General features: G+C 38.5%; 1 protein-coding gene and 1 long non-coding RNA gene across 2 annotated transcripts in view; one reads left to right on the forward strand and one right to left on the reverse strand.

Annotated features, from left to right (window-relative positions):
- The window catches only part of ATP8B1 (ATPase phospholipid transporting 8B1), a 122,889-nt gene extending 116,112 nt beyond the window's left edge, over positions 1-6,777 (forward strand). Inside the window, 5 exon segments of the mRNA XM_049111557.1 lie at positions 38-121; positions 883-1,128; positions 1,453-1,591; positions 3,404-3,534; positions 5,030-6,777. Coding sequence (XP_048967514.1) covers positions 38-121; positions 883-1,128; positions 1,453-1,591; positions 3,404-3,534; positions 5,030-5,251 — 822 coding nt within the window. The 3' untranslated portion in view covers positions 5,252-6,777.
- On the reverse strand, positions 25-27,849 carry LOC112644069 (uncharacterized). Its single transcript, XR_003126105.3, has 4 exons — positions 27,778-27,849; positions 27,186-27,280; positions 25,195-25,280; positions 25-162 (listed from the first exon to the last, which is right to left on the reverse strand). It is a non-coding gene; the product is annotated as an uncharacterized LOC112644069 (long non-coding RNA).

The following is a 27,849-nucleotide window of genomic DNA, read 5'->3' on the forward strand; positions in this document are numbered from 1 at the left end:
ACATCTTGGTTTATGAGACTCTGTAATCTCCCCGCAGACGGCGTACGAAGACTGGTTCATCACGCTCTACAACGTGCTGTACTCCAGTCTGCCCGTGCTCCTCATGGGGCTGCTTGACCAGGTAGGCGCCTCATGTCACCGTGGGACACACGGAGCACCTGTCTGAGAAGTTAAAAGCAGTTATTTCAATGCATTCTTTTCAGTTTTTACTTCTTCCTGAGAAAACCCTATTATTGTCCTGTTAGGCTCAACCAGAGTTAACTGCTGTGCTTCTTGTATTATAGTAACAAAAGAGGATTTCTGTGCCTGGGTTGAATTCATTGCCAAAAAGTTTTCTTGTCTTCCTTTCGGACACTAGGAGTTTCCTGTTAAGACACCTGACAGTTTAGTATGTCTATGTAATAATAACTTACTTTAAAATTATTTTAATATTTCTCTAAACTTAGATGTTTCATTCCCAAATTAGTCCACATTCTATCTAGTAGCAATTCTTAGAGAAAGTACGTTAATGATTAAAAATAATTTGGAATTAACCCATCAACTTGTACGTAAAAATACCTTACAGAAAAAATTAGAATATATTCTCCCAGGAGGTAAAAAAGCCTCCCTACACTTTGTTGACATCACTCTTTGCTCTCTTTCTACAAGCAGCAATGTATCTGTAACTTCCAATGTATCTAGTCCCTTTCTTAATTAGATATCAAATATTGGTGGACTAAAGTAAAGAGGTTGATCTCCACGCCGAAACTGCTCAGGACTTATCTTGTTGAGTTTTTGCTTTCCTAAAACTAAGTTGAAACTCTTCGTGAGATCTAAATTGGAATACATCTTGGAGTTCTTAGATTCTGGATGGTACACAACTAATTGTGTTTTCCCTTAAAGGATGTGAGTGACAAACTGAGCCTCCGCTTCCCCGGGTTGTATGTAGTAGGACAAAGAGACTTACTATTCAACTATAAGAAGTTCTTCGTAAGCTTGGTGCATGGAATTTTAACATCGATGATCCTCTTCTTTATACCTCTTGGAGCTTATCTACAAACTGTGGGACAGGATGGAGAGGCACCTTCAGACTACCAATCTTTTGCTGTGACAATTGCTTCTGCCCTTATAATAACAGTCAATTTCCAGGTACATGGCTTTTGTCAACTGTTTTCAGTATCTGTTAGTTATCTGTTTTCTGTACACAGAGCAGTGTGTGCATCCACCTGGCTCCCACTCTCTGTCCAATCGAGCCTCTGCCATCTTATAAAATATGAATGCTATCTTCACCCCTTACACCAAGCACATTTCCTACTTCTCGCCTGAGCCAAGGGTAGTTTCTGAATGTTGAGTAATCAAGCCAAATCATGTCTAAATTGTTGAATTTGAATTCTATTTTCAGAACCCTGAGATCCTTTATTTCTTGGTAACTCCCCAAAATGAGTGTTCTGTTTTTCTCTGGTTTCCCAACAGATTGGCTTGGATACTTCTTACTGGACTTTTGTGAATGCTTTTTCAATTTTTGGAAGCATTGCACTTTATTTTGGCATCATGTTTGACTTTCATAGTGCTGGAATACATGTTCTCTTTCCATCTGCATTTCAATTTACAGGTTGGTATTTTCTAAATTCCATAAATAAAGGTATAGAAAAATGTTACTAGTTTAGATTCTGACATAACCTCTAAGTAAAAACACAAAGTGTAAATTATTGTTAGTGAAAATTAATGTCCTGACTGGCAACTGAATGACAGTGGTAGGCTGGAAGTGGGATAATGTGACAGGAAGAAAGGAAAATTAAAAACTTTGTTACAACGTGTATCTGTTTAGTTAGATAGTACCCACCCCCCCACCCCACCCACACACACACACACAAAATCTAATATGGTAGATTATTGGGAAATTGAGTATACGTGTATTGCTGGTAGCACTATAATTTTTCCAAAGCACTATCTGGAAATATGTAACAAACTATAAAACTTCTCATACATTTAGACCCAGGATTTCCACTTAGAGAAAACACCTAAAAATAAAACATACCAATTTTTGGAAAAGTCAATTTGTACAAAGATTATACTACCACAACACTTCTAATTGTTTAAAAATGGAAATAATTCAAAGACATAATAATAACATTATATTAGCTAATCAAGGTATGAGTCCCATGTGATGAAATTCTAGAATTCAAAAGTGGAAAACTTGTCACATCTTTAGAAAACTGTATGCAGAGCAATAAGTAAATTTACAGAAATAGTTTACAGCTATATAAAATCAGACAAATGATAAATGCTACAATGAATTTGAACTATTTCATACATACTATAAATTTTAAAATATCACGAATTGGAATTTACAAATTTCTTAGTTTATTAAATAGAGTAGCTTGGATTCACAATGGGGAAAAAAGTCCCCATAAACTAGTTTCCCTGTAAAAAATTAGTTTGGGTTTTTTTTTGTTTGTTTGTTTGTGTGTGTTTTTTACAACCAGTTGTAAAAGACAGTTGTTATGGTAACCGTTTTCTTGGGATTGAGTTCATTTTTTTGATGATTGTTTTTCTTTACTGACTCTGTGTTTTAAAAAACTTTGTACCCAGTTACTTAGAATATTCCCAAAGGGACTGGGTTTTTTAAACACACATTTAGCACTGTGAAAGCACATTTAAAAATAAAGGCCATTATTTTTTTTTGTATATTTTTTTATTGGAGTTCGATATTAAAGGCCATTATTTTTATAAACTTATAATGTAAGTACAGAAAACACTGTGATAGATTTGGCTCTAGGGGATGTTAATTGTAAATATTTTAAAATTGGGTAGTTATATACGATTGATTACCTGGTTGTATGAATTATTACTTCCTCTGACCTAAACTAGCTGCTGACCTGCAGTGGAAAAGCATGGTTCTAATCAGATGGATATGGGTTTTAATTCAGGATTTGCTATGGCTAGTTCTGTTACCCTGGGAAAATCTTTTTACTTCTCCACAACTCAATTTCCTTGTGTGGCAAGGAGGATACTATTCATGCCTCAGAGCTAATTAAACGGCATGACCTGTATAAAACACCTAGCATAAGGTCTGTCAAACTAATGGCAGGGCTAGTTGCTACTGTTATTTGGAATTTCAAATTAAAACTATAAATTGTAAAGTGAATTCATAGAAAAATTTATTAGTATAAATTGCCTAATTTTGTATTTTTTCCTAATGCAATGTTGACACTTTCTTTTCCCTTTTCTGGTTGTTCAATAATGTACATATGCCTTCCTAATTCTGCTTTGCTTAGCCCTATTTTTAAATGCTCATTCCTTCAGCAGTGATGGGATGTTTTGGGGAGGCCAATCTGTGAAACTTGACCATAGATAATCATGGAATATTCACTCCGCCCTTAGGATGAAGGACCCCTGTGATTTATTCTCCATGTTTTTACAGGCACAGCGTCAAATGCCCTGAGACAGCCCTACATTTGGCTGACCATCATCCTGACTGTTGCAGTGTGCCTGCTGCCCGTCGTTGCCATACGTTTCTTGTCTATGACCATTTGGCCATCAGAAAGTGATAAGGTATAGAAAAAAATAGTATTCTCCTCATTCTGAGTGCCCCTCACTGAAAGCAAAGCATGTCCCCAAGGCAGCTTTCCTGCAAAATTCTAAGTTCATGGCAAGTTTGGCATGAATGTTTTTTAATACTACTTTAACTCCATCTTGCAAATAAGTCCTTTGGGACTGGGATTTTTGTCTACGTGCTTTTAATTTTTTTATTTAATTTATTGTGTGCTTTTTATTTTAAACATTATGAAAAGGAGAATGATATAATGACTCCTTATAGATCTATACTCTCAACTTATAATATTAACATTTTTCCCTACAAAGAGGTTGAGGTTTTTCTTCATTTAAAGAAGAATGTTACTTCTGGCAGGATCCTCTGGGCTATAAGTTGTGCAGATGATAATGTATCACTTCAACTGCATACTGATTAGTAGGCTTCAGTGACTAAGACCTTAATCGTCAAAAAGAACTGGGATTCTTTCATCTGCTAGTCTCATAGCTTCACCTTGGAGCTGGGGGTCAGCTTGCAGTTCTAGGCATCTCCTCCCAACACAGGACTGTCCTGGGGAGGACAGGAGCTTGCTTTCTTCTTTTCTTTCTTTCTTTCTTTCTTTCTTTCTTTATTTCTTTCTTTCTTTCTTTTCTTCTTTCTTCTTTCTTTCTTCTTTCTTTTCTTTCTTTCTCTTTCTTTTCTTCTTTCTTTCTTTCTTTCTTTCTTTTCTTCTTTTCTTTCCTTCCTTCCTTCCTTCCTTCCTTCCTTCCTTCCTTCCTCCTTCCTCCTTTCTTTTCTTTCTTTTCTTTCTTTTCTTTCTTTTCTTTCTTTTCTTTCTTTCTTTTTTTTTAAAGATTATTTATTTATTCATGATAGAGAGAAAGAGAGGCAGAGACACAGGCAGAGAGAGAAGCAGGCTCCATGCCAGGAGCCTGACGCAGGACTCTATCCCGGGATTCCAGGATCGCGCCCTGGGCCAAAGGCAGGCGTTAAACCGCTGAGCCACCCAGGGATCCCCAGACAGGAGCTTTCTCTTAGGAGCTGGGGAACTGCGCATGGGAGGGCTGGGCCCACTTCTCGCAGGCCTCCTGAGCCAGCTGAGCTCCCACGGCAGCTCCTAGACTGTGCTGAGCAAGGCAGGACCACCAGTCCCACTCCTGGAAGTGCCATCCACATCCCAGGAGGCACGAGGCTGAATGCAGGAAAGGGGGTACTTAACTGTGTTTTCATCAGGAAGGAGCGTCCCCTAGATCATGTTTTTCCACTGACACGATGCAGTGGCAATAAGGGTTCTCTGGAACCTGTACCCCTCTAACTTGTCAGTGGAAGAGCTCCATCACCTCTCTGTGTTGCCCCATCTACTAAGCAGGCTAGTGATGCCCCTTAATTAAATGAGACATTTGGGACAGGTAACCCCTGCATGTTAGCACCTGCCCACCTCCACCTTGCCAGTTCTCTGCTCCCCCATCACAGACCTTCAGTGTCACCATCACCCTGTCCCCTCTGTCCCCTCTGTAGATCCAGAAGCACCGCAAGCGGTTGAAAGCAGAAGAGCAGTGGAAGCGGCGGCAGGTGTTCCGCCGGGGGGTGTCGTCCAGGCGCTCGGCCTACGCCTTCTCCCACCAGCGGGGCTACGCGGACCTCATCTCCTCGGGGCGCAGCATCCGCAAGAAGCGCTCTCCCCTGGATGCGATCATAGCCGACGGGACCGCGGAGTACAGGCGCACAGTGGAGAGCTGATGCACCTGCCCCGTGGCTGCCGCAAAACAGTCACACACACACAAATGTCTATTTTTTTATGAAAGACTCTCAGGACTTTAAAACAAACAAACTGAATTTGTCACGAGGATGTTAAAAAAAAACACTAGCTTTATAAGCAAGCTACTTGGGCTGGCTGGACTGTTGCAACAGCGAAGAAGACCTTTTCAGAAGTCCTATTCTTCAACTGATTGTGTTCATTTTGATTCAAAGGGAACGTTTTAAATCAGTCTCCACCCAGGACGACAGAATCACAAAATGTCTTATATTTCAATTCAAATGGTACTCACCGTAAAATTACATTTAGATCATTCCTACCTGGGATCTTCAACATGAATTTCCCAGAGGTTGCTTTCTTCCCCATAGGCTACCTTATTAACAAAGATCTTTTATTTATAAGGGCAAGGACAAAAACATGCATGAAAGTTCATCACCTGGAAGCTAAGTGGTCCAATAACTTTTTCAGAGTTGATAATGAGCTGCAGGGTTTCCTCTTCTCATACATTACTTCACATTTCATCAGTACAAGGTTTCCATCTGCTCGGTTTACTACCAGGTTAAAAGTGTGCATCATGTGGGTTTATTCTTACTTTGCATACTATTTTAGCCGCTTCCTTCCCTACTTCCATTTTTAAAAGATGTGTTGAAATATTTATGGGCTTTTTAAAAAAAGTTCTTAAACTAAGGACATCAGTGATAAATTGTGATTTTTTTTTTCTTGGTAAAGCTTTCTTTTGAAAAGCAAACTCTGTGCCTGCCTATGTATATTTTATAAGGGACTTGAACAAAAAAAAAAAAAAAGGGACTTAAACAGAGGCCTCACGTTTTCACTCATCTTAGTCTTAGAAATGTGGCTGCCAACAGCCTTTTCTCTGAAGACCTAACACTGTATCCTTTATAATTGAAAATAATTTTAAGCGATTATGGAAACTATCCTCAAAGAGGCAAAAGTTTTTTTTCTAGAGGCTTTCTTCTGTGTTTTTCACATACCAGTTTCCATATTCTAGTGAAGATACAGAAGTGTTTTCAATAATTCTGTTCTTTACCATTAGGTTGTGAATGTTCACAGTATCTGTCCCTTTGAATTCTTATGAGAAAATCACAACATGTACATAGTTCATATTCTAGGTATGATAAAAGAATGTATGGCTCTTTTTTCTATGGAAGTAAATTTCTGGAAGTTTACAACTTTATCTTGTAAATAAAAAAAACTAAATTGTTTTTTCTTTTCTTTTCTCTCTCCCTCTCTCTCTCTCTCTCTCTCTCTTTTTATTTTATTTTATTTTATTTTTTTGGTAAAGCAAAGTTTGCTTGTATAATTTCAGTTTTCTCTCCTGTTTTGTGAATTGTGGGAAAGGTCGACAATTCAAATGTGTCAAAGACTTACACTGTTGGGTGCAATATTAACAATTTTAAAATGCAAATTGCTTTGGATAAATTATTTCTATACTCTGTAAATCTGAGATTTAATGTATATTTTTGTTTAAAAAATAAATGCTTTAGTAAAATCTTTGGAAAGTATCTTTTAAGTAGGATATATGGCAGAAGCTAGGCCTGCAAGGTTTTTAAAGAAAAGGGGTCCCCTGGTGGTGAGAAATAAAAGTCAGGGGCAGGATACTATGTATCAGGGGAGGAGTGAGTGAGAAAAGGCCAGCAGACTTTGAAAGGTAGAGGGTATGGATCTATAGGTGGCAAGAGCAGTTGTGTCCAGGGAGGGTGCATCTTCAGATACTTAGATAAGGCACAATTTTAGAACTCAATTCTGAGGGTAGAATAAAAGCAAAGGTAACCTTTGAACAAAAGTAGGGGCTGGGAAGTGAGCAAATGATCAAAGGGAAACTAGGATGTTGAAGAGCAGGAGAACTGATGAGAAGAAGAGCGGTACCTGAGACTTGAGGCTGGGGGAGGGCTGAGTGTGATGAGCCGGCTGCCGGACAGGCCAGTCAGCGCCCCAACAGTATGCCATGACCTCACTAAAGAAATGGAACTATGCCACAGACTTTTTTTTAGAGAGAGAGAACATGTGTTGGGGAGGAGAGGTAGAAAAAGAGGGAGAGAGAGAATCTTAAGCAAACTCAGTGCTCAGTGCAGAGTTGATATAGGGCTTGATCCCAGGATCCTGGGATCATGACCTGAGCCAAAATTGAGTCAGATGCCTAACCCACTGAGCCACTCAGGTGCCCCAGGACTTTGCCTCAGAGATGGAGTTTCTCTGTAGAAGGACATCAGTGGGGGACTTGTTTGGGAGGTATAATTGCCAGCAGATGATGAGAGAGTCACAGCCTGGGGGGCGGGGGTGCTTTATAAGGTGGGAAATTAGGACCTCCCTCTGCTATTCCCAACTGACAGTTGGCTTCCACAGCAGTAATTCAGACAGGTCTATCTATATCAGGGCAATCCTTTGGAAATGGGGTGAAAGGACAAAGGACAGATTAGACTCTGCCAGAGAAATTGAGAAAAAGTTCTGAGCAGACCTGAAAGTCCCAGAAAGAAAAGAAAAGAAAGAAAAGAAAAGAAAAGAAAAGAAAAAAAGAAAAAAAGAAAAGAAAGAAAGAAGAAAGAAAAGAGAAAAAAAAAAAAGGAAGAAAGAAAAGAAAGAAGAAAGAGGCCACTCTTTCCTCTAGGATGTCCTACTATATTTACAGTGGTTGAGAAATATATGTTTTTAATCAAAGAGCACCACCTAAAGGTTCTTACTGATGATCAGTACCAGAAACTGTTCAGTAATGATATCCAATGGGGATAAAATAGTTCTTAAAACACTCCAATGTAAAAAAAACACACACACAAAAAAAAACTCCAATGTGATAGCAAAACCAAATGCACCCCAATGGACTCTGTTTCAGCAACTGTTGCCTTCATGTGATGTGAATGAAATCTGGGAAAATTGTAAGACAGCTTCTAAAAGTCCCATCAAAATTAACTAGGAAGTTCTGGTTACAATAAAACTTCTGGTGCATTTTTACAAAAAGGCCTGCCAAAAAAAAAAAAAAAAAACCACTGTAAAAATGACTTTCTTGAGTTAAATTGACATTTCTTCAAAGAAGATATATTAAGTGGCCAGCAAGTATATAAAAAAAAAATCTTCAACATTAGTCATCAGGGAAATGCAAATCAAAAAATGCAATCAAAACCACAATGGGATACCACATCACAGATAAATAAAAAAGGAAGGGCGCCTACGTAGCTCAGTAGAGTGTATGACTCCTGTTCTCAGGGTTGTGAGTTCAAGCCCCACATGGGGTGTAGAACTTAAAAAAAAAAAAAAGGAAATAAGTGTTGGCAAGGACACTGTGGAGAAACTGGAACCTTCATCCATTGCTGGTGGGAATGTCAAATGCTACGCCCACTGTTGAAAGAGTTTGGCAGTTCCTCTATAAGTTAAATAGAATTGCTATATAAACAGCAATACTCTAAAGTCTATACCACAAACCCCTGAAAACAGGTACTCAAATACTTATACGTGAATGTTCACAGCAGCCTGACTCACAACAGCCAAAAGGTAGGAACAACCTAAATATCCCATCCACAGCTGAGTGGATACACAAAATGTGGTATATACATATAATGGAATATAATTTAGCCATAAAAAGGAATAAGGGCAGTTCAAGATGGAGACTTTGGAAGATCCTGAACTCACCTCCTCCCATGGACATACCAGATCTACAGCTACATACAGAACAATTTCCTCTGAAAACGAAAACAAATGCGGAGGGACCCATAATGTGGGGCAAACAGCCCACACGGAGGTGGGTAGGCAAGACAGAGATGCAACCTTTCTGAAAACCCCACCTCCAGCATTCAAAATCCAGAGCCTCTCCGTCAGGAGTGAGGAGCTTGAACGGCATGTTGGGAACCCCAACTTTTAAGGCCTACCCCTGAGAGATAAACCCCTAAAACTTGCAGCTTTTAAAGCCAGCAGGGTTTGTATCCATGAGGCCAGGAGGGCTAGTGTGCAAGCTAAGAAATGGCTCAGAACGGGATCGGGCCCTGGGCCTCCCCTGCACACCAGAGCCCTGGGGCAGAAGCAGCAGACTTGATGTCAAAGAGGCGTACTTCTCTTAAACCATCCACCTAAGAGGCAGGCATCTAAGTTAACACACATCTGGGGCCGGCTGGGGTACCCACCAAGGATGGAGGCCAGTGGACACTTTTTAATCTAGGCACCATCTTTCCGCATGCCCCCTGCTGCACTCCAAAGCACCAGTATCTCCCTAAGGGAGGTTTTACATGCATGGGGTACCGTTTTTATACCTGGCGCCCCAGTTTTTACAACTGACCACCCAGTGGATGTCTCTTGATCACCTGTCTCTGGAAGCCAGCAGAGCCTGCATGCTGGGGACCCACAGGACTGTAACCATTGCAGAGACAAGTTCATGGCCTGCCACCACCACCAGAGGACTGCTCAGATAGCAGATTAAAATATAGGCCTAGTCTTTATGTGATAAAGGACTATGTACTTGTCCCGGAGCTTTGGCCTGAAGGGCAGGCCTCTGGCATGGCACACATCTAGAGGGATTCTCAGGGCAGGGAGGCTGGTGAACGTCATGTTTACCCTCTTTCTCTGCCTCCCTCCAGCTTATTGGTATCTCCCAGAAAGGAGTTTGTACCCTCATCTGGTGCCCAGGTTTTTGCAGGTGCAATGAGGTAACACTTCTAGATTGCCTATCACAGGTCACATAGGACTGTAACCAACAGAGAAAGAGTTTTAAAATGTCTACCATTTCCAGAGCACAGCAAGAGGCAGCAGTCCAAGGAGCCCGGTTTTTCTATGGCTTACCATCTATAGATGGCCCTTCACTGCCTAGCTCTGATGGCCAGCAGGCTCTGCATTCTTGTATTCCATAAGACTCTAACAAATGGGGAGGCCATCTTTGGCCTGCTACAAACTCCAGGATACAATACAGATATAAGGCTAAACATCCCTCTTCCCCCAGGTTTTTTGTGATAAAGGACTATTTGCTTGTCCTGAAGCTTTGGCCTGAGGGGTAGGCTTCTGGTTTGACATATATCTAGGGACCTACTAAGATTCTGTACTGGGACAAAAGTCAGGAGATGCCATCCTATGCATTCCATCTGCCTTGCTTCAGATTACTGGTATCTCCCAGAAAGGAGCTCATATAGTTGTCTGGCACCCCAATTTTTGTGACTGACACTCAGGGGACACTACTACGATGCCCAGTATAAGTAGCCAGTGGACTTACTGCTTACAGTCCTATAGGACTATATATATTTCTATGGTTCAAAAGCTGCTGTCTGAGGGGTCTGACTTACAATCTGCCTGAATCTAGGTACTGACTTAGATTCTCCTCTATGAGACAGCCAAAGAATATAATCAATGAACTGAAAAATAACCAGAGGGGTTCAACAGTAAACTAGATGAAGAAGAAGAAAGGATGAGTAAACTCAGATATAGGGCAGTAGAACTCACCCAATCAGAGCAGAAAAAAAGAAAAGAAATGAAACAATGTAAAAAGTAGATAGCTTATAGGACTTATGAAACAACATCACTATATTGGTTATAAACCACCAAAACTTGCATTACAAAGTTCCAGAAGAAAGAGAAAAAAGAAAGGTGGCAGAAAGCTCGTTTGAAGAAAGAACAGCTAGCTGAAATTTTCTCTAACTTGGGGAAGAAAACAGACATCCAGATCCAGGAAGCCCTGAGAGTTCTAAATAAGAACTGAAAGACTCAAACCAAGACACATTATAATTAAAAGGTCAGAAGTTAAAGATAAGGAAAAAATTTTAAAAGCATCAAGAGAAAAACAATCTGTTGTGTAAAAGAGATTTCCCCCCATAATACAATAAGCAGATTTTTCAGGAGAAACTTTGCAGACCAGAAGGGAGTGTCAGGATGTATTCAAAGTGCTGGAAGAAAAACATCTTCCAAACTTTCATCCAAGAATATGGTGCCTGCCAGTGTTTTCATACAGAATTTAAGGAGTGATCAAGAGTTTTCCAGACAAGCAAAAGCAAAAATGAATTCATCACCATTACACAGGCCTTAGAAGGAATCTGAAAGGGACTTCTACAAGCTTAAATGGAAGGGTGCTAATTAGTATCAGGAAACCACAGAAGTATAAATCTAACTAGTGAAAATAAATATATAGTGAAATCAGAATCTAATGTAAAGGGACGCCAGGGTGGCTCAGTGGTTGAGCTTCTGCCTTTGGCTCAGCCCACATTGAGCTCCCTGTATGGAGCCTTCTTCTCCCTCTGCCTGTGTCTCTGTCTCTGTCTCTCTCTCTGTGTCTCTCATGAATCAATAAATAAAATCTTTAAAAAAAAAAGAATCGAATGTAAAGGTGGTAGATTAGTTGCATAAAAAGCTTGTGTGAGAGCTAAAACACAGAAGTAGAGACATAGTGAAAATAACTGTAACTATAATATTTTAGTGACAGATACACAAAATAAAAAGACTTAACCTGTGAACAAAAACATAAAACTGGTAATAGGGGCGGTGGTTAAAAGTGTAGAGCTTTAGAAGGTATTCAAATATAAGTCATGATAAACTTAAAATACATTGTTCTAAGTTGTTACATGTAAGCTTCATGGTAACCACAAAGCAAAAACCTAGAGTCCATATACAAAATATATAGAGGAGGAGAATCAAGTGTACCACTACAGAAAATCACCAAATCACAAGGGAAGAGAATAAAGGAATAAAGAATAAAAAGAACAGAAGAACTTCAAAACAACCAAAGGACAATTAACAAGATGACAGTAAGTATATGCATATTGAGAACTACTTTAAATGTAAAAGAACTAAATTCTTTAATCAAAAGACACTGAGTGTCTGAATGAATAAAAGACCCATCGATATGCTACCTACAACAGATTCACTTGAGATATAAGGACACACACAGACAGAGAGTAAAGGGATAGGAAAAGATAGTCCATTCAAATGGAAAACAAAGGAAAGCTGCGTGGCTACAGTTATATCAGACAGTATAGACTTAAAAACAAGGGCTGTAATAAGAGACAAGGAAGGTCATTACATAATGATGAAAGGGTCACCCTCCAAGGGGATATAGCATTTGTAAATATTTATGCACCCAAAAATAGTACCAACAAAATATATAAAGGACATACTAACAGACATAATGAGAGAAATAACCAGCAATACAATAATAACTACAATATTTTAATACCCCAGTTTCATCAATGGATAGATCATCCAGACAGAAAATCAATAAGGAAACACTGGCTCTTAAAAATACATTAGACCAGATGTATATATATATATATATATAACAATCCATCCAAAAACAAGAGAATACACATTCTTCTCAAATGTACAAAGAACATTATCCAGGACGGATTATGTTTTAGGCCACAAAACAAGTCTTAATAATTTAAGAAGACTTAAACCAAATCAAGCATCTTTCCTGACCACAATGAATGAAACGAGAAATTACAAGAAAATCGGAAAATTCACAAATATGTACATGTTACACAACATGCTACTGAACAACCAATAGTCAAAAAAATATCAAGAGAAATAAAAAATGCCTTGAAACAAATGAAAATACAACATACCAATACTTATGGGATGCAGCAAAAGTAGTTCTAGGAGGGAAGTGCACAATAAATGCTTACCTCAAGAAACAAGAAAAATCTCAAAAACAAACAAACAACAAAAAAAACCCAATCTAACTTTACACATCAAAGAACCAGAAAAAGAAAAACTGAGCTCAAATTTAGTAGAAGAAAAAAGTAACAAAGATCAAAGCAAAGATAAATGAAATATAGACTAAAAAAGCAATAGCAAAAGGTCAACAAAACAAAGCTGATTTTTGAAAAGATAAAATTTACAAATCTTTAGACACACCAAAAGGAAGTGGCACCACTGATCATAACAGAATACTATGAAAATTATACTCCAACAAATTGAACAATCCAAAAGAAATGGGTAAATTCCTAGAAACCTACAAACTACAAGACTGAATCATAAAGAAAAAGAAAATCTAATCTTCTAATAAGAAGACTGAAGCAGTAATCAAAAACCTCCCAACAAACAAAAGTCCAGGACAAGAGAGCTTCATTGGTCATTTCTACCAAATAATGCCAATCCTTTAAAACACTTCCAAAAAACAGAAGAAAAAGAAAACTTCCAAATTCATTTTATGAGGCCAGCATTACCCTGTTAGCAAAACAAATGAATATACTACAAAAAAAGAAAATTATAGGCAATATACTTAATGAATGTAGATGCAAAAATCCTCAATAAAATATAGGCAAACAAACAAAAAATATATATATATAGGCAAACAAAATTCAGCAACAAGGGATGCCTGGGTGGCTCAGCAGTTGAGCATCTGCCTTCGGCCCAAGGCGTGATCCTGGAGTCCTGGGATGGAGTCCCGCACATCAGGCTCCCTGCATAGAGCCTGCTTCTCCCTCTGCCTGTGTCTCTGCCCCTCTCTCTCTGTGTGTCTCTCATGAATAAATAAAATATTTAAAAACAAAAAACAAAACAAAAAAAACAAAATTCAGCAATATAATAAAAGGACCATACACTATGATCAAGTGGGATTTATTCCAGGGATGCAAAGATGGTAAAACACCCACAAGTCAATTTAATATAGCACACTAACAAAATAAATGATGAAAATCATACAATCAACTCAATAGATGGGGAAAAAAAGCATTTGATAAAATTCAATCTTCATTTATGATAAAAACTCTCAACAAAGTGGGTATAGAAGGAATGTACCTCAACATAATAAAAACCATATATGGACCCACAAGTAACATAATACCTAATGATAAAAAGTTGAAAGCTTTTCCTCTAATATCTGAACAAGACAGATGCCCACTACTCTCTCCACTTTTACTCAATACAGTGTTGGAAATGTTAGCCAGAAAAATCAAGCAAGAAAGAGAAATAAAAGGCATTCAAATCAAGAAAGAAAAAGTAAAACTGTAACTATTTGCAGATGACATGACATTATATATAGAAAATCCTAAAGACATCATTAAAAAAGCCTTTTTTAAAAAAGTCAGTGAAGTTGCAGGGTATTAAAGCAATACGGAAAAATCTGTTGCATATCTCTACACTAATAACAGAGTAGCAGAAGAAAAATTAAGAAAACAATCATATTGACAGGCAGCCTGGGTGGTTCAGCGGTTTAGCGCCGCCTTCAGCCCAGGGTGTGATCCTGGAAACCCGGGATCCAGTCCCACATCGGGCTCCCTGCCTGGAGCCTGCTTCTCCCTCTGCCTGTGTCTCTGCCCCTCTGTGTGTGTGTGTGTGTGTGTCTCATGAATAAATAAATAAAAACTTTAAAAAAATCATATTGACAACTGCATCACAAAGAATACAATACCTAGGAATAAATTTAACCAAGGAGTTGAGAGACTTGTGCACTAAAAGCTATAAAACACTGAAAAATGCAATTGAAGATACCACAAATAAATGGAAAAGGTATTATGTGCTCCTGGAATGGAAAAATTAGTATTGCTTAAATGTCCATACTATCCAAAGCAATCTATAAATTTAATGAAATCCCAATAAAAATTTCAGCGGTATTTTTCACAGCAACAGATCAAACAATCCTAAAATTTGTATGTAACCACAAAAGACCCTGAATATCCAAACCAATCTTGAGGAACAAAAAACAAAGCTAGTGGAATCATACTCCCCGTTTCTTTTTTTTTTTTAATATAAGATTTTATTTATTTATGAAAGACACAAAGAGAGAGAGGCAGAGACACAGACGAGGGAGAAGCAGGTTCCCTGCAGAGAGCCTGATGTGGGATTTGATCCAGGGACTCCAGGATCACACCCTGGGCCAAAGGCAGGCTCAACTGCTGAGCCACCCAGGTTTCCCAATGCTCTCTGATTTGTAGCAAGGTTACAAAGCTACAATAATCAAAACAGAATGATATTGGCCTAAAAACAGATACATAGATCAATGGAATAGAACAGGGAAATAAATAAATAAATCCACATATAAATGGCCAATTAATTTACAGAAAAAGAGCCAAGAATATATAATGGGGAAAGAACAGTCTCTTCAATGAATGGTGTTGGGGCTGGGGTGCCTGGGTGGCTCAGTGGTGGAGCATCTCCCTTCGGCTCAGGTTGTGATCCTGGGGTTCTGGGATCGAGTCCCACATGGGGCTCCCTGCATGGAGCCTGCTTCTCCCTCTGCCTGTGTTTCTGCCTCTCTCCGTGTGTGTCTCTCATGGATAAATAAATAAAATGAATAAATGGTGTTGGGAAAATTGGACAGCCATATGCGGAGGAATGAAGCTGGACCCCTATGTTACACAATACACACAAACTCCAAGGAAGATGGTGGAGTAGAATTCGAAGCTCATCTTGTCCCACAGATACATCATCCACATTCGTGCAACTAAGCCAGAAAGTGACCCAAGGACTGGCAAAATGGCTCTCCAGAGGTAACTGGAGAGAGGAGGCTACCTCAAACATGGTAGAAAGGGTAGAGACGATCAGAAACCAAACCCACCCCTGCGACTGGTGGGTTTGGGGCATCACAAGCACAAAGGGAGAACAGACCCCACACCAGACCCCCCAGAAAGGACCTGCTCTGGGAAGACAAATCCCCATAACATCTGCCTTGGAAAATCTGAAGGCGCTTAACACCGGGGACTTGAAAAATCAGCAGGCTGGCTGTGGGAGAGTCAGAAGACAAGGGCCATAGGAAAGTCTCTGTTCTTAAAGAGAGAGAATAAACAACCCCTCAGAAATACAGCAGAAGCAGCAGTTTGAAAAATGTCAGGAGACCCTGGGGAGAAGGTTCATTTACTAATCTCAAAACATGCACTGGGCGGGCAGAGATCTTTCAGAGACTCCCCCTAAAGATATAAAAGAGCTGCTGGGCACCGTTTCTCTCCCCTTACCCCAGCCTAGATACAGGATTACTATGGGAACCAACGTGAGCTCTTGCCACCTAGCGTGCTCACACCACATCCTGCCCCTGCATTCTCCTGGGGACTGCCCCATCCAACTGCCCCACTCAGTGGGAGTCCATTCAAAGCGGCACCACAAGCTTTGATGTGTCTCCGTAATAAAGATGCCTCCAGGGCCTCCAGGGAAGGAACCCAATTGATGGACCAGAGAGGGAAGTATGGACAAAAATCTAAGACACCTGACCCCCTTCCCAGCACTTAGAAGAGGAGGAGAAGGAAGACAGGCAGACATTGGAAACCCTAAATCCACCACCCAAGCACAAGCATCAGAACCAATGTCCAACCCGCTGCCTGCTCCTCTGCCTCGCCAGAAGGGCTGAAAAGCAGCCAGGGGGAAAAAAATGCCTGTTTCACAGGAGGGAGAGATAGGAAACAGAAAGACTTTGGTCCAAACTCTGAATCTGCCTCTGGCCTTGCCAGGGCTTCCCCTGGCACCTCTCCCTCCCTCCATCTCTTCCTCCTCCTCCTGTTCCAGCACCTGGGCTGCTCCTATACAATCCTCGGTGCCTCCAGCATCAGCTCCTGCTCCTCCTACCCCTACTATCAAGGAGCAAAAGGCACTGCAGGCTGGCAGGATACCCCTGATGAAGCTCAAACTGGAGCACCTCCAAAAGTGGCATGAGGGGCCCAAAGGCTCCCCTGACCTTAAATGGCCCACCTCAGATTTCCCCACAACAGCTCCAGACAAAATTGACGGTGGGGAACAAATTGATTGACATTTTTAAAAAAGATCTTAGTTTTAAGTAATCTCTACACCAATGTGGGGCTTGAACTCACAGCCTGGAGATCAAGTCGCATGCTCTACTGACTAAGCCAGCTAGGTGCCCAGATCGACTTTTTAGTAAACCAGGTGCAACATATTCAATATTAAAACTATTTCAAGGTTGCTCATTTAGTTAAAATAGACATGTCTTTTAGAGTTGTCAACATCAAATATTAATACAGATAACCTGCTTTTATTCTACCTTAATTCATTAGCTAAATTTGTGTTGTATCTGTTGTGATTTGTCAACAATAATGACTTTAAATGATGATTGATTTTGTCACATGAAGTTTACATGGGTAATTCAGAAGAACAAGTAGGTTAAATATATTAAAAGGTTTACAGCTTTCAATATCTTTGGTAGTTTAAAACTTTGAAGTTTTGCTAGATAAAATGATAAATTGGTTTAAACTCATTGGATACCTAAGTCTTTTCCAAATAAGATAAAATAATAAAACATTAAATACTAAACATAGGTTTACCTACTTTTGTCTTACAGGAAAACTAAAGATAATCTGGGTTTCTTAGTAAATATGTTTTGTGCTTTATTAAAAGACTGTACTATGAAGAAACACGTTTTTAGAAATTATGAAATGTATTTATAAATGTGCCAATCTAAAGAATGTGGGTATAACAGCTTCTCAATTGCTTACTACTTAGTTTCTACCACAAATTAAGGTTTCTAAGCATTAAAAATACTGATATATGTATATATATACATATATATACAACCATATATACATATATATGTATATATGTAGTCCAGTAGTCATATGTGTATATATATATATATATATATATACTGGAAATAATAAGGAAAATATCTCTGTATGTAGGAAAAGTTACAGATATGTTTTTGGTAAGATAGAGTATAAGGGATAAAAATACATTTTTGTTGAGGGAAAAGAAGGTCATTCAGTCCTGAGATGACACTGGTTGCTTAGAGAGAAAAAAACTTAGGACAAAATCTGAATGGAAAAGAAAATTGTAGGTTTGTGAAGGGGAATCTTTAGAAAAAAAATATTATGAGTGCCCAAGACTAAGACTGGGATGAATGAGTCTCAAAAGTACACTAATATGAGACTAAATTTGGTTTTTCTTTCTCTTAAAAAAGCAAAGTTTTCCTGGATTGTTGGTCTGCTCTTGATAAATTATAAACCAATTTTTTTTATCCTTTATCTGCCCAGAAAAAAAGAACAAGGTTTTTATATTTGTTTTTATCAGGTCCCTGATTACTTAAGAAAATGAAATCTTCTCAACATTAAAGGAGTTAAGTTTTGCTAACAACTACATAACCCTATGTATTTGCCTTTGGAATCTTTTGTTGCCACCTTGTTTGAATAAATAATTAAATATTAAGTTTAAAATGATCTATGATCTTATTTAGGCATGTGCTTTAGAACCTTCTGAGATTTCTAACAAACTTCCCTAAAAGTCAGAAAAAAATTAGGAGACATCAGAATATCTCCCAAATGAAAGATCAGGACAAAAATCATGGCAAAGTGCTAAAAGAAAGGGGGGGGGGGGCGGGTGGAGAAACAGAGATAAGCAATGTGCCTGATAGAGAATTCAAAGTAATGGTCATAAAGACACTTACTGGATTAATAAAGGAGTGGAGAATCTCAAGGAGACCATTAGCAAAGAGACAGGAAAAAATATTTTTAAAAAGATCAGAGGTGAAGGACTCAGTAACTAAAATTAGAAATACACCTCAAGGAATAAATACTAGACTAGAGAAAGCAGAATAACAGATCAGTGACCTGGAAGACAGAGTAATGGAAAGCAACCAAACAACAGGAAAAAAGAAAAAATAATAAAAAATGAGAATTGGTTAAGGGAACTCAGTGACACCAACAAGTGTAATAATAGTTGCATTACAAGGATCCCAGGTGGAGAAGAGAGAGAAAAGGGGGCAGAATATTTATTTGAAGAGATAATAGCTGAAAACTTCCTTAATGTGGGGAAGGAAACAAAAATCCATATGTAGGAAGCATAGAGAGTCTACAACAAAATCAATCTGAGGAAGGTCACGCCAAGACACATAATAATTAAAATAGCAACAAGTAGTGATTAAGAGAGAATTTTTTAAAACAGCAAGAAAAAAGAAAAGAGTTGCATACAAGAGAAACCCCCTAAGGCTGTGAGCTTAGTTTTCAGCAGAAACTTTGCAGGCCAGAAGAAGGTGCTGATTTGTGCTAAAAGGGAAAAAAAAAAACAAAACAAAACCAAGAATACTCTATCCAGCAAGACTATCATTCAGAATAGAAGAAGGGATAAAGAGTTTCTCAGACAAACAAAACTGAAAGGAATTAATCATCACTAAAAGACCCTTACAAGTAATGTTAGAGGGCCACCTGGATGGCTCATTCAGGTGGGCAGCCAACTCTTGACTTTGGCTTGGCTCATGATCTTAGGGTTGTGGGGTCAAAACCCACATCGGACTCCATGCTCAGTGCAGAACCTGCTTGTCCCTCCCCCCACTGGCATATATACTCTCTCTGTAAAATAAATAAATAAGATCTTAAAAAAAAAAATGTTAGGACTTCTTTGAGTGGAAAGGAAATGCCACAATCACAAGTAAGAAAATTAGTAAAGGAAAAAATTCACAGGTACATACAAACTTTTATTATAATAAAAGTAATAAATCAATCACTTACAAAACCAATATGGAGATTAATGCACAAAAATAGTAAAATCAATGATATCTATAAAAATTAGTCAAGGGATCCACAAAATAAAAGCATGTAAAGTGTGGTGATATCATATACATAAAATGTGTGTTTGTGTGTGGGGGAGGGGATAAAAATTTATTGCTTTTAGAATGGATTCAAACTTAAGTAACCATCAGCCTAATATAGACTGCTATATGTACAGAATATTACATATAAACCTAATTTGAACAGATAAATTACTAGCAGTAAAATTGAGTCAATAATCCAAAAGTTATCAACGCATAAAATTCCAGACCAGATGGCTTCACAGGTGAATTTTACCAAACGCATAAGAGTAGAGTTAATAATAATAATTCTCAAACAATTCCAAAATATAGAAGAGGAAGGAAAACTTCCATATTCAGTCTAAGAGGCCAGCATTGCCCTGATAGCAAAATCAGATAAAGACACTATTAAAAAAGAGAACTACAGGGATCCCTGGGTGGCGCAGCGGTTTGGCGCCTGCCTTTGGCCCGGGGCGTGATCCTGGAGACCCGGGATCGAATCCCACATCGGGCTCCCGGTGCATGGAGCCTGCTTCTCCCTCTGCCTGTGTCTCTGCCTCTCTGTCTCTCTCTGTGTGACTATCATGAATAAATAAATAAGATCTTAAAAAAAAAAAAGAGAACTACATGCCAGTATCTCTGACCAACATAGATGCAAAATTTCTTAACAAGATGTTAGCAAATTGATTCCAACAATACATGAAAAACAAAAAGAAAAACAAAACGCCAGAGATACAAAGGTGGTTCAACATTTGCAAATCAATCAGTGTGATACATCACATCAACAAGACAAAGGACAAAAATCATATGATCACTTCTGCTTCATTTCAAATGCAGAAAAAGCAGTTGACAAAGTATGACATCCAGACATCCATTCATGATAAAAACCTCAACAAAGTATGTTTAGAGGGAATATACCTCAACATAATAAAGGCCATATATGAAAAATCTACAACTAACATCATACTCAATGGTGAAAAACCTGAGAGCTCTTCCCTAAGATCAGGAACAAGACAAGGATATTCACTTTCACCACTCTTATTCAACATAGTATTGGAAGTCCTAGCCACAGCAATCAGACTAGGAAAAGAAATAAAAGGAATCCAAATCGGTAAGGAAGAAGTAAAACTTTCATTACTTCCAGATGACATGATTCTATATTTAGAAAGCCTTAAAGACTCCACCAAAAAAACCACTTGAACTGATAAATAATTCAGTAAGGTCACAGGATACAAAATTGATATACAGAAATCAAATCCATTTCTCTACACTAATAATGAAGTAGCAGAAAGAAAAATTAAGAAAACAATCCCATTTACAATTGCACCAAAAATTTTAAAAGTACCTAAGAATTAACTTAAGAAGATGAAAGACTGGTACACCAAAAACTATAAAATAATGATGAAAGAAATTAAAGATGATACAAACCAGTGGAAAGACATTCCATACTCAAAGATTGAAAGAATCAATTTGGTTAACATGTCTATACTACCCAAAGCACTCTACAGATTTAATGCAATCCCTATCAAACCATCAACATCATTTTCCACAGAAGTAGAGCAAATAATCCTAAAATTTGTATGGAACTACAAAAGAATCCAACTAGCCAAAGCAATCTTGAAAAATAAGAACAAAAGTGATAGTATCACAATCTCCAATTTCAAGACATACTACAAAGCTGTAATTATCAAAATAATACAGTACTGGCACAAAAATAGACACAATGATCCATGGAACAGAATAGTAAACCCAGAAATAAACCCATGCTTATATGGTAAATTCATCTACAACAAAGGAGGCAAGAATATACAATGGGAAAAAGTCTCTTCAACAGATGGTGCTGGGCAAACTGGAGCTACATGCAAAAGAATGAAACTGGACCATTTTCTTACATCATACACAAAAATAAACTCAAAATGGATTAAAGACCTAAATGTGAGATCTGAAACCGTAAAATTCCTAGAAGAAAACATACGAAATAAGCTCTGTGACATCAGCTATAGAAACGTTTTTCTAGATATGTCACCTTTGGCAAGGGAAACAAAAATAAAAATAAACTATTGGGACCACACCAAAATAAAACCTTGACATTTACAACAGCATGGATGGCCCTTGAGGCATTAAGCTAAGGGAAATGAGTCAGAGAAAGACAAATATAATATGATCTCACTTATATTTGGAGGCTAAAAGCAAAAAAAAAAAACAAAAAACAAAAAACAAAAAACAGGGGATCCCTGGGTGGCTCAGCGGTTTAGCGCCTGCCTTTGGCCCAGAGCATGATCCTGGAGTCCTGGGATCAAGTCCCACGTCGGGCTCCTGACATGGAGCCTGCTTCTCTCTCCTCCTGTGTCTCTGCCTCTCTCTTTCTCTCTCTCTCTCATAAATAAATAAATCTTAAAAAAATTTTAAAAACTAAAACAAAACAAAACAAAAAAACAAAAAAAACCCTGGACCTCGTGGATACTGAGAATAGACTGGTGGTTGGCAAAGGATGAAGGGTAGAGAATGAAAGATAAAGGGGGTTAAAAAGCACAAACTTCCAGCTATAAAATAAGTCATGGGGATATAATATGAACAAAATGTCTATTTGTTCTATAGTTACTACTATATTGTATATTTAAAAATTGCTAAGACAGTAAATCTTAAAAGTTCTTATCATAGGGCTCAGTTGGTTGAGCATCTGCCTTCATCTCAGGTCCTGATCCCAGGGTCCTGGGATCAAGCCCCACATCCGGCACCCTGCTCAGTAGAGAGCCTGCTTCTACCACTTGCCCCTGCTTGTGCTCTCTCTCTTGCTCTCTCTCTCTCAATTAAATAAATAAAATCTTGAAAAAAAAAAGTTCTTGTCCTAAGAAAAAATATTTGTAAGTATGTGTGGTGATGGATGTTAACTAGACTTGTAATCATTTCACTATATATACTAATATCAAATTTTTATGTTGTAAACCTGAAACCAATATGTCACTTACATCGATAAAAAAAATTATTTTTAAGAAGGAATAAAGTGCTGGGGCTCCTAGGGGAATCAGTTCAGTTAGGCAGCTGACTCTTGGTTTCAGCTCATGTCATGATCTTGGGATCCTGAGATCAAGAGCCGAGCAGAGCTCTGTGCTCAGTGCAGTCTGCTTGAGATTCTCTCTCCTTCTCCCTCTGCTTCTCCCTATGTGTAAGCATGTACGTGCGCTTTTTTTCTCTCTCATAAATAAATAAATCTAAAAAAAAAAAAAGAACTAAAGCTCTAGTACATGCTGTATGGTGGGAGAAGTTCCAGCACATTATACTAAATGAAAGAGGGATCCCTGGGTGGCGCAGCGGTTTAGCACCTGCCTTTGGCCCAGGGCACGATCCTGGAGACCCAGGATCGAATCCCACGTCAGGCTCCCTGCATGGAGCCTGCTTCTCCCTCTGCCTATGTCTCTGCCTCTCTCTCTCTCTGTGATGACTATCATAAATAAATAAAATTTAAAAAAAATAAATAAATGAAAGATACTAGATTCGAGTTTACATATTTATGATTCCATTTCTCTGAAATACCCAGAATAGTTAAACGTATAGAGACAGCTATTATATGGTAGTCAGTGGCTAAGGGTAAAAGGGAATTATAGTATAAGCCTTGACAGTTTTTTGCTATTGTTTTTGTAATGCAAACACCTGACTTGAGCTTCAGTTGCCCCAGACATCATTCACTTCAAGAAGAGATCTCAAATAAACACATGGCCAGCTATAGCTTTTTTTTTTTTTTAAGATTTATTTATTTATTTATTCATGATAGACATGGAGAGAGAGAGAGAGGCAGAGACACAGGCAGAGGAAGAAGCAGGCTCCATGCAGGGAGCCCGATGTGGGACTCGATCCTGGGACCCCATCCTGGGACCCCAGGATCATGCCCTGGGCCAAAGGTAGGCGCCAAACCGCTGAGCCACCCAGGGATCCCCGACTAGCTATAGCTTAAAAAAACAAAAAACAAAAAACAAAAAAACGAGCCTATCTCAACTTAGGCTCTTTTGTTTGAGAGATCTTGGTTGATTTTGATAAATAAACATTGGAGCCACTCACTTTTTCTCTTTCCACACTTGTTTTTTTCCTTCCACACTTTAAATTCACATGCTTCTATATTAAATTTGCCAGCAGTGGGAGCCTATGAAATCATAGACCACCCCCAACTCTACACCCCAATAGAAGCAGAACCCCTTGCTGTGTAGCCCCAGGTATGCTGTATAATTTCCAGGTCCTGTAGATAATAATTTTTTTTTCAGTTTTCTGATGCATAGTTTATAATCATAATAAGAACTACAAGAGTAGATCCAACCATAACACTGGTTATAGGCTGAGATCATCACACAACAGAGGCAGGGAGTGAATTTAATGGGTCTGTTGGTCAGGGTTCCCCAGAGAAGAAACAGTGCCCAAAGGAAGGATGTACATATGCATGTACGTGCAGTGGGGAAGGGTGGGTGAGCAGAGAGAGACTGGTTAATTGGTTAACCCCACACCATTGTGGGGGTTCCAAGTCTGAAATGTGCAGGGCAGGAGCCTGACACGCTAAAATTCCAAAAGAGGCTGATGTTTCAGTTTTGAGTCGAAATGCTGGGAACCAATGCTGAATTTTTATGCTGTAGTGTGGAGGCCAAATTCCTTTTTCCTTGGGGGACTTCAGTCTTTCCTCTTAAGACCTTCAACTGGATAAGACCTGCCCACATTATAGAGGGTAATCTGCTTTAGTCAAAGTCTATTGATTCGGGGCATCTGGGTAGGTCAGTGGTTGAGCATCCGCCTTTGGTTCAGGTCGTGATCCCAGGGTCCTGGGATCAAGTGCCACATCAGGCTCCCCACAGGGAGCCTGCTTCTCCCTCTGCCTATGTCTCTGCCTCTTCTGTGTCTCTCACAAATAAATAAATAATTCTATTGATTCAAATATTAATAATACCTGCATAGCAACCCCTAGATTTGTATTTGACCAAAGAATTCAGCACCATAGCCTACCAAGTTGACACATAAAATTAACCATCACAATTGTAAGGGGTTTTTTTTGTGTGTGAGGGGGGATAAAAACGTTTCAGAATTTGATAGATGTGATGGTTGCACAACACTGTGAATGTACTAAATGCCACTGAGTTGTACACTTTAAAATGGTTAATCTTATGTCACATAAACTACTAGAACACTTGATTTTCTCTTTGTACAAAATAATAACAATGCAAAAACCATGTAAACCTTCAAGATTATAGTGATTATTTAGGATCACTTCAAAGATCTTTCTTTACTCCTACATATAAACAAGAAGAAGTAATGATACCTCCAACAGACATGGGTGGATAACTCACTGCCCATTTCCAACCCCCTTCTTTGTTGCCTGTCCTCCACTACAGGCCGGAAGTGTAAATACCTGCTTTCCCAAACTCCCTTGTAGCTAGGGATTGCTACATGACCTACTTCTAGCCAATGAAACAAAAGGAGAAGTGTGATAGGAAGACTTACTTTACTATGCCTTTGACCACATCTTACCTCACCTCACTTCTTCCACTGGATACGAATGTGATGCCCAGAGGTCTGGCAGCCATATTGTGATCATGAGGCAAGAAGCCATCCTGCTAAGATAGCAGAGGGAAAAAAAATTAGGTTACTGACGTGACTGAACTTCTGACTTCCTACCTCCAGGTTACTTCTATGTGAGAAAAATAAAGTCTTATTGGTTTGAACTGTGTTAGGTTTTCTGGTATTTGTGGCTGAAAGCAATTCTAAATGATACAATGCATGGAAAAAGAAGCAAATCCAAGAAAAACAAGAGATTTAAAGAGGGAAAATAATTTGAAAACAATTAGACAAAAAAAGACCCCCAAAAAACCCTCATATAAATTAGAGACATAAAAATCACAAGGAAGGAAACAAATCTATCATTTTTGAAGGGGATATGGTGGTATTCTTGGAAAAATCTAAGCAATTCAACTAAAAAAACAGTACAGTAATAATTCAACAAGATAGTAGAAACAAAATAAATACAAAGATAGCTTGCAATCTTACAAACAACAAACAGAAGACATGATGGGGAAAAGATCATAACTGCAATTAAAAAGACAAATTACTTAGGGATAAACATTATAAGACCTATGTGAACAATTTTAAAACAGTAGCATATTCAGGAGAGGTGAGCAAATGAAAGGCATGTTATGTTCTTTTCCAAGATCTTATGCCACATAGAGTCAATTCTCCCTAATTTATAAGTGGAATATCATCCCCATAAAAATGACAACAGTTTCCTCTCATAGGCTGATTGTAAAGTTTATACAGAAAAACTAATAAGAGCCAGAAAACTGATAAAAGACAAGAGGAGACTACCCTACCAGATAATAAATCATATTTAAAAAGTAGTTTGTGTTACTTTTTTTGATTTTATTTATTTATTCATGAGAGACACAGAGACACAGGCAGAGGGAGGAGAAGCAGGTTCCATGCAAGGAGCCCAATGTGGGACTCGATCCTGAGAATCTGGGATCAGGCCCTAAGCCAAAGGCAGACGCCCAACCACTGAGCCACCCAGGCATCCCTAAAAAGTAGTTTAAACAGTGTGATTCTGATGCATGATTATACCGTCCATGGAACAGAACAGAAAGCCCAGAAATAGACCCAAACACATAGGAGCTCACTACACATAAAGGTGGTATCAAAGATCAGTGGGGGTAAAGACAGACTTTAATACAGGGTGTTGGAACCATAAGAAAACAAACTGGTTATCATACAAGGTAGTAGAATAAACTCCAAATAAAAGATTTAAATGTAAACAAGAAAAACAACTCAAAAAAGTACTGGAAGAAAAACATTAGAAATTCAAATATAGACTAAGAGAAAGCCTTTCTAATTAAGATTAAAACCCCAAAGCCTGATCAAGTCCCACATCAGGCTTCCTGCATGGAGCCTGCTTCTCCCTCTGCCTGTGTCTCTGACTCTCTTTCTCTCTGTGTGTCTCATGAATAAATAAATAAAATCTTAAAAAAAAAAAAAAAGCCTGGGGGCATCTCAGTGACTCAGTTAAGCATCTTCCTTCAGCTCAGGTCACCATATCATGGTCCTGTGATTGGCCTTGCCTGGGGCTTCAGGCTCAGTGGGAAGAATCTGCTTCTCCCTCTCCTTCTGCCCCTCCCCCTGCTCATGCTCGCTCTCTCTCTCTCGCTCTCGCTCTCTCTCAAATAAATAAATAAAATCTTAAAAAAAAATCCAAAGCCTCCAAGGAAAGGCTAATGATTTCAAATGTATAAGGATGAAAACATTCCTTATGGAAATAAAAAAAAAAAGATATAAACAACGTCAAACAGCAAAATGGGAAAAAATATTTGCAGCTCAAATCAAAGGGCTAATCTCCCTAATACATAAACACTTCTTTGGAACTGAAAGATTCTGATAATCCAATAGAAAAAAAATGGGCAAAGTACATGAATTAAAAAAAAAAAATCACAGAAAAAGAATGGCTCCTAAATATGTGAAAAGATGTTTAAACTTACCTGTACGAGGGGTGCCTGGCTGGCTTAGTCAGTGAAGCATGCAACTCTTGATCTTGGGGTCATGAGTTCAAGCCTCATTTCGGATGTAGAGCTTACTTTAAAATAAAAAAAAAAAATAAACTTATACTAAAGAAATGCAATCCCAATCAGTTTTAATGCAATCCCAATCAAAATTCCACAAGATTTTTTGATAAAAATTGACAACCTGATTCAATTTCAATTCAACTGACAAGCTAAGATTCAAATGGAAATGCAAAGGATTTAAAATAACTAAAATGAGAAAGCAGAATAAAGTTGGAGGGGCTAATACTACTTGATCTCAAGAATTACCATAAAGTTATTTTTATCAAAACAGCATGGTATAGGCCTAAAGATAGCAAATAGATTAATGTGACAAAATTAAAAGTCCAGAAACAAACCCACACATATATGAAAAAATCAATTTTTGACAAAGGTACAAAGGTAGTGAAGTGGAGAAAGGACAGACTTGTCAACAAATCATGCTGGAACATTTGGATACTCATATGCAAAAACAAAAAACAAAAAACAAACAAACCCTAAACAAAACCTCCCACAAAACTTAGATCCATACCTCATACAGGCAAAAGACTTGAGCAGACACTTCAACAAAGAAGATAGTGCTCACTTTGGCAGCACATATACT

The sequence above is a fragment of the Canis lupus genome, chromosome 1 (genome assembly GCF_003254725.2).
Source record: "Canis lupus dingo isolate Sandy chromosome 1, ASM325472v2, whole genome shotgun sequence".
Classification (NCBI taxonomy): Eukaryota; Metazoa; Chordata; class Mammalia; order Carnivora; family Canidae; genus Canis; species Canis lupus.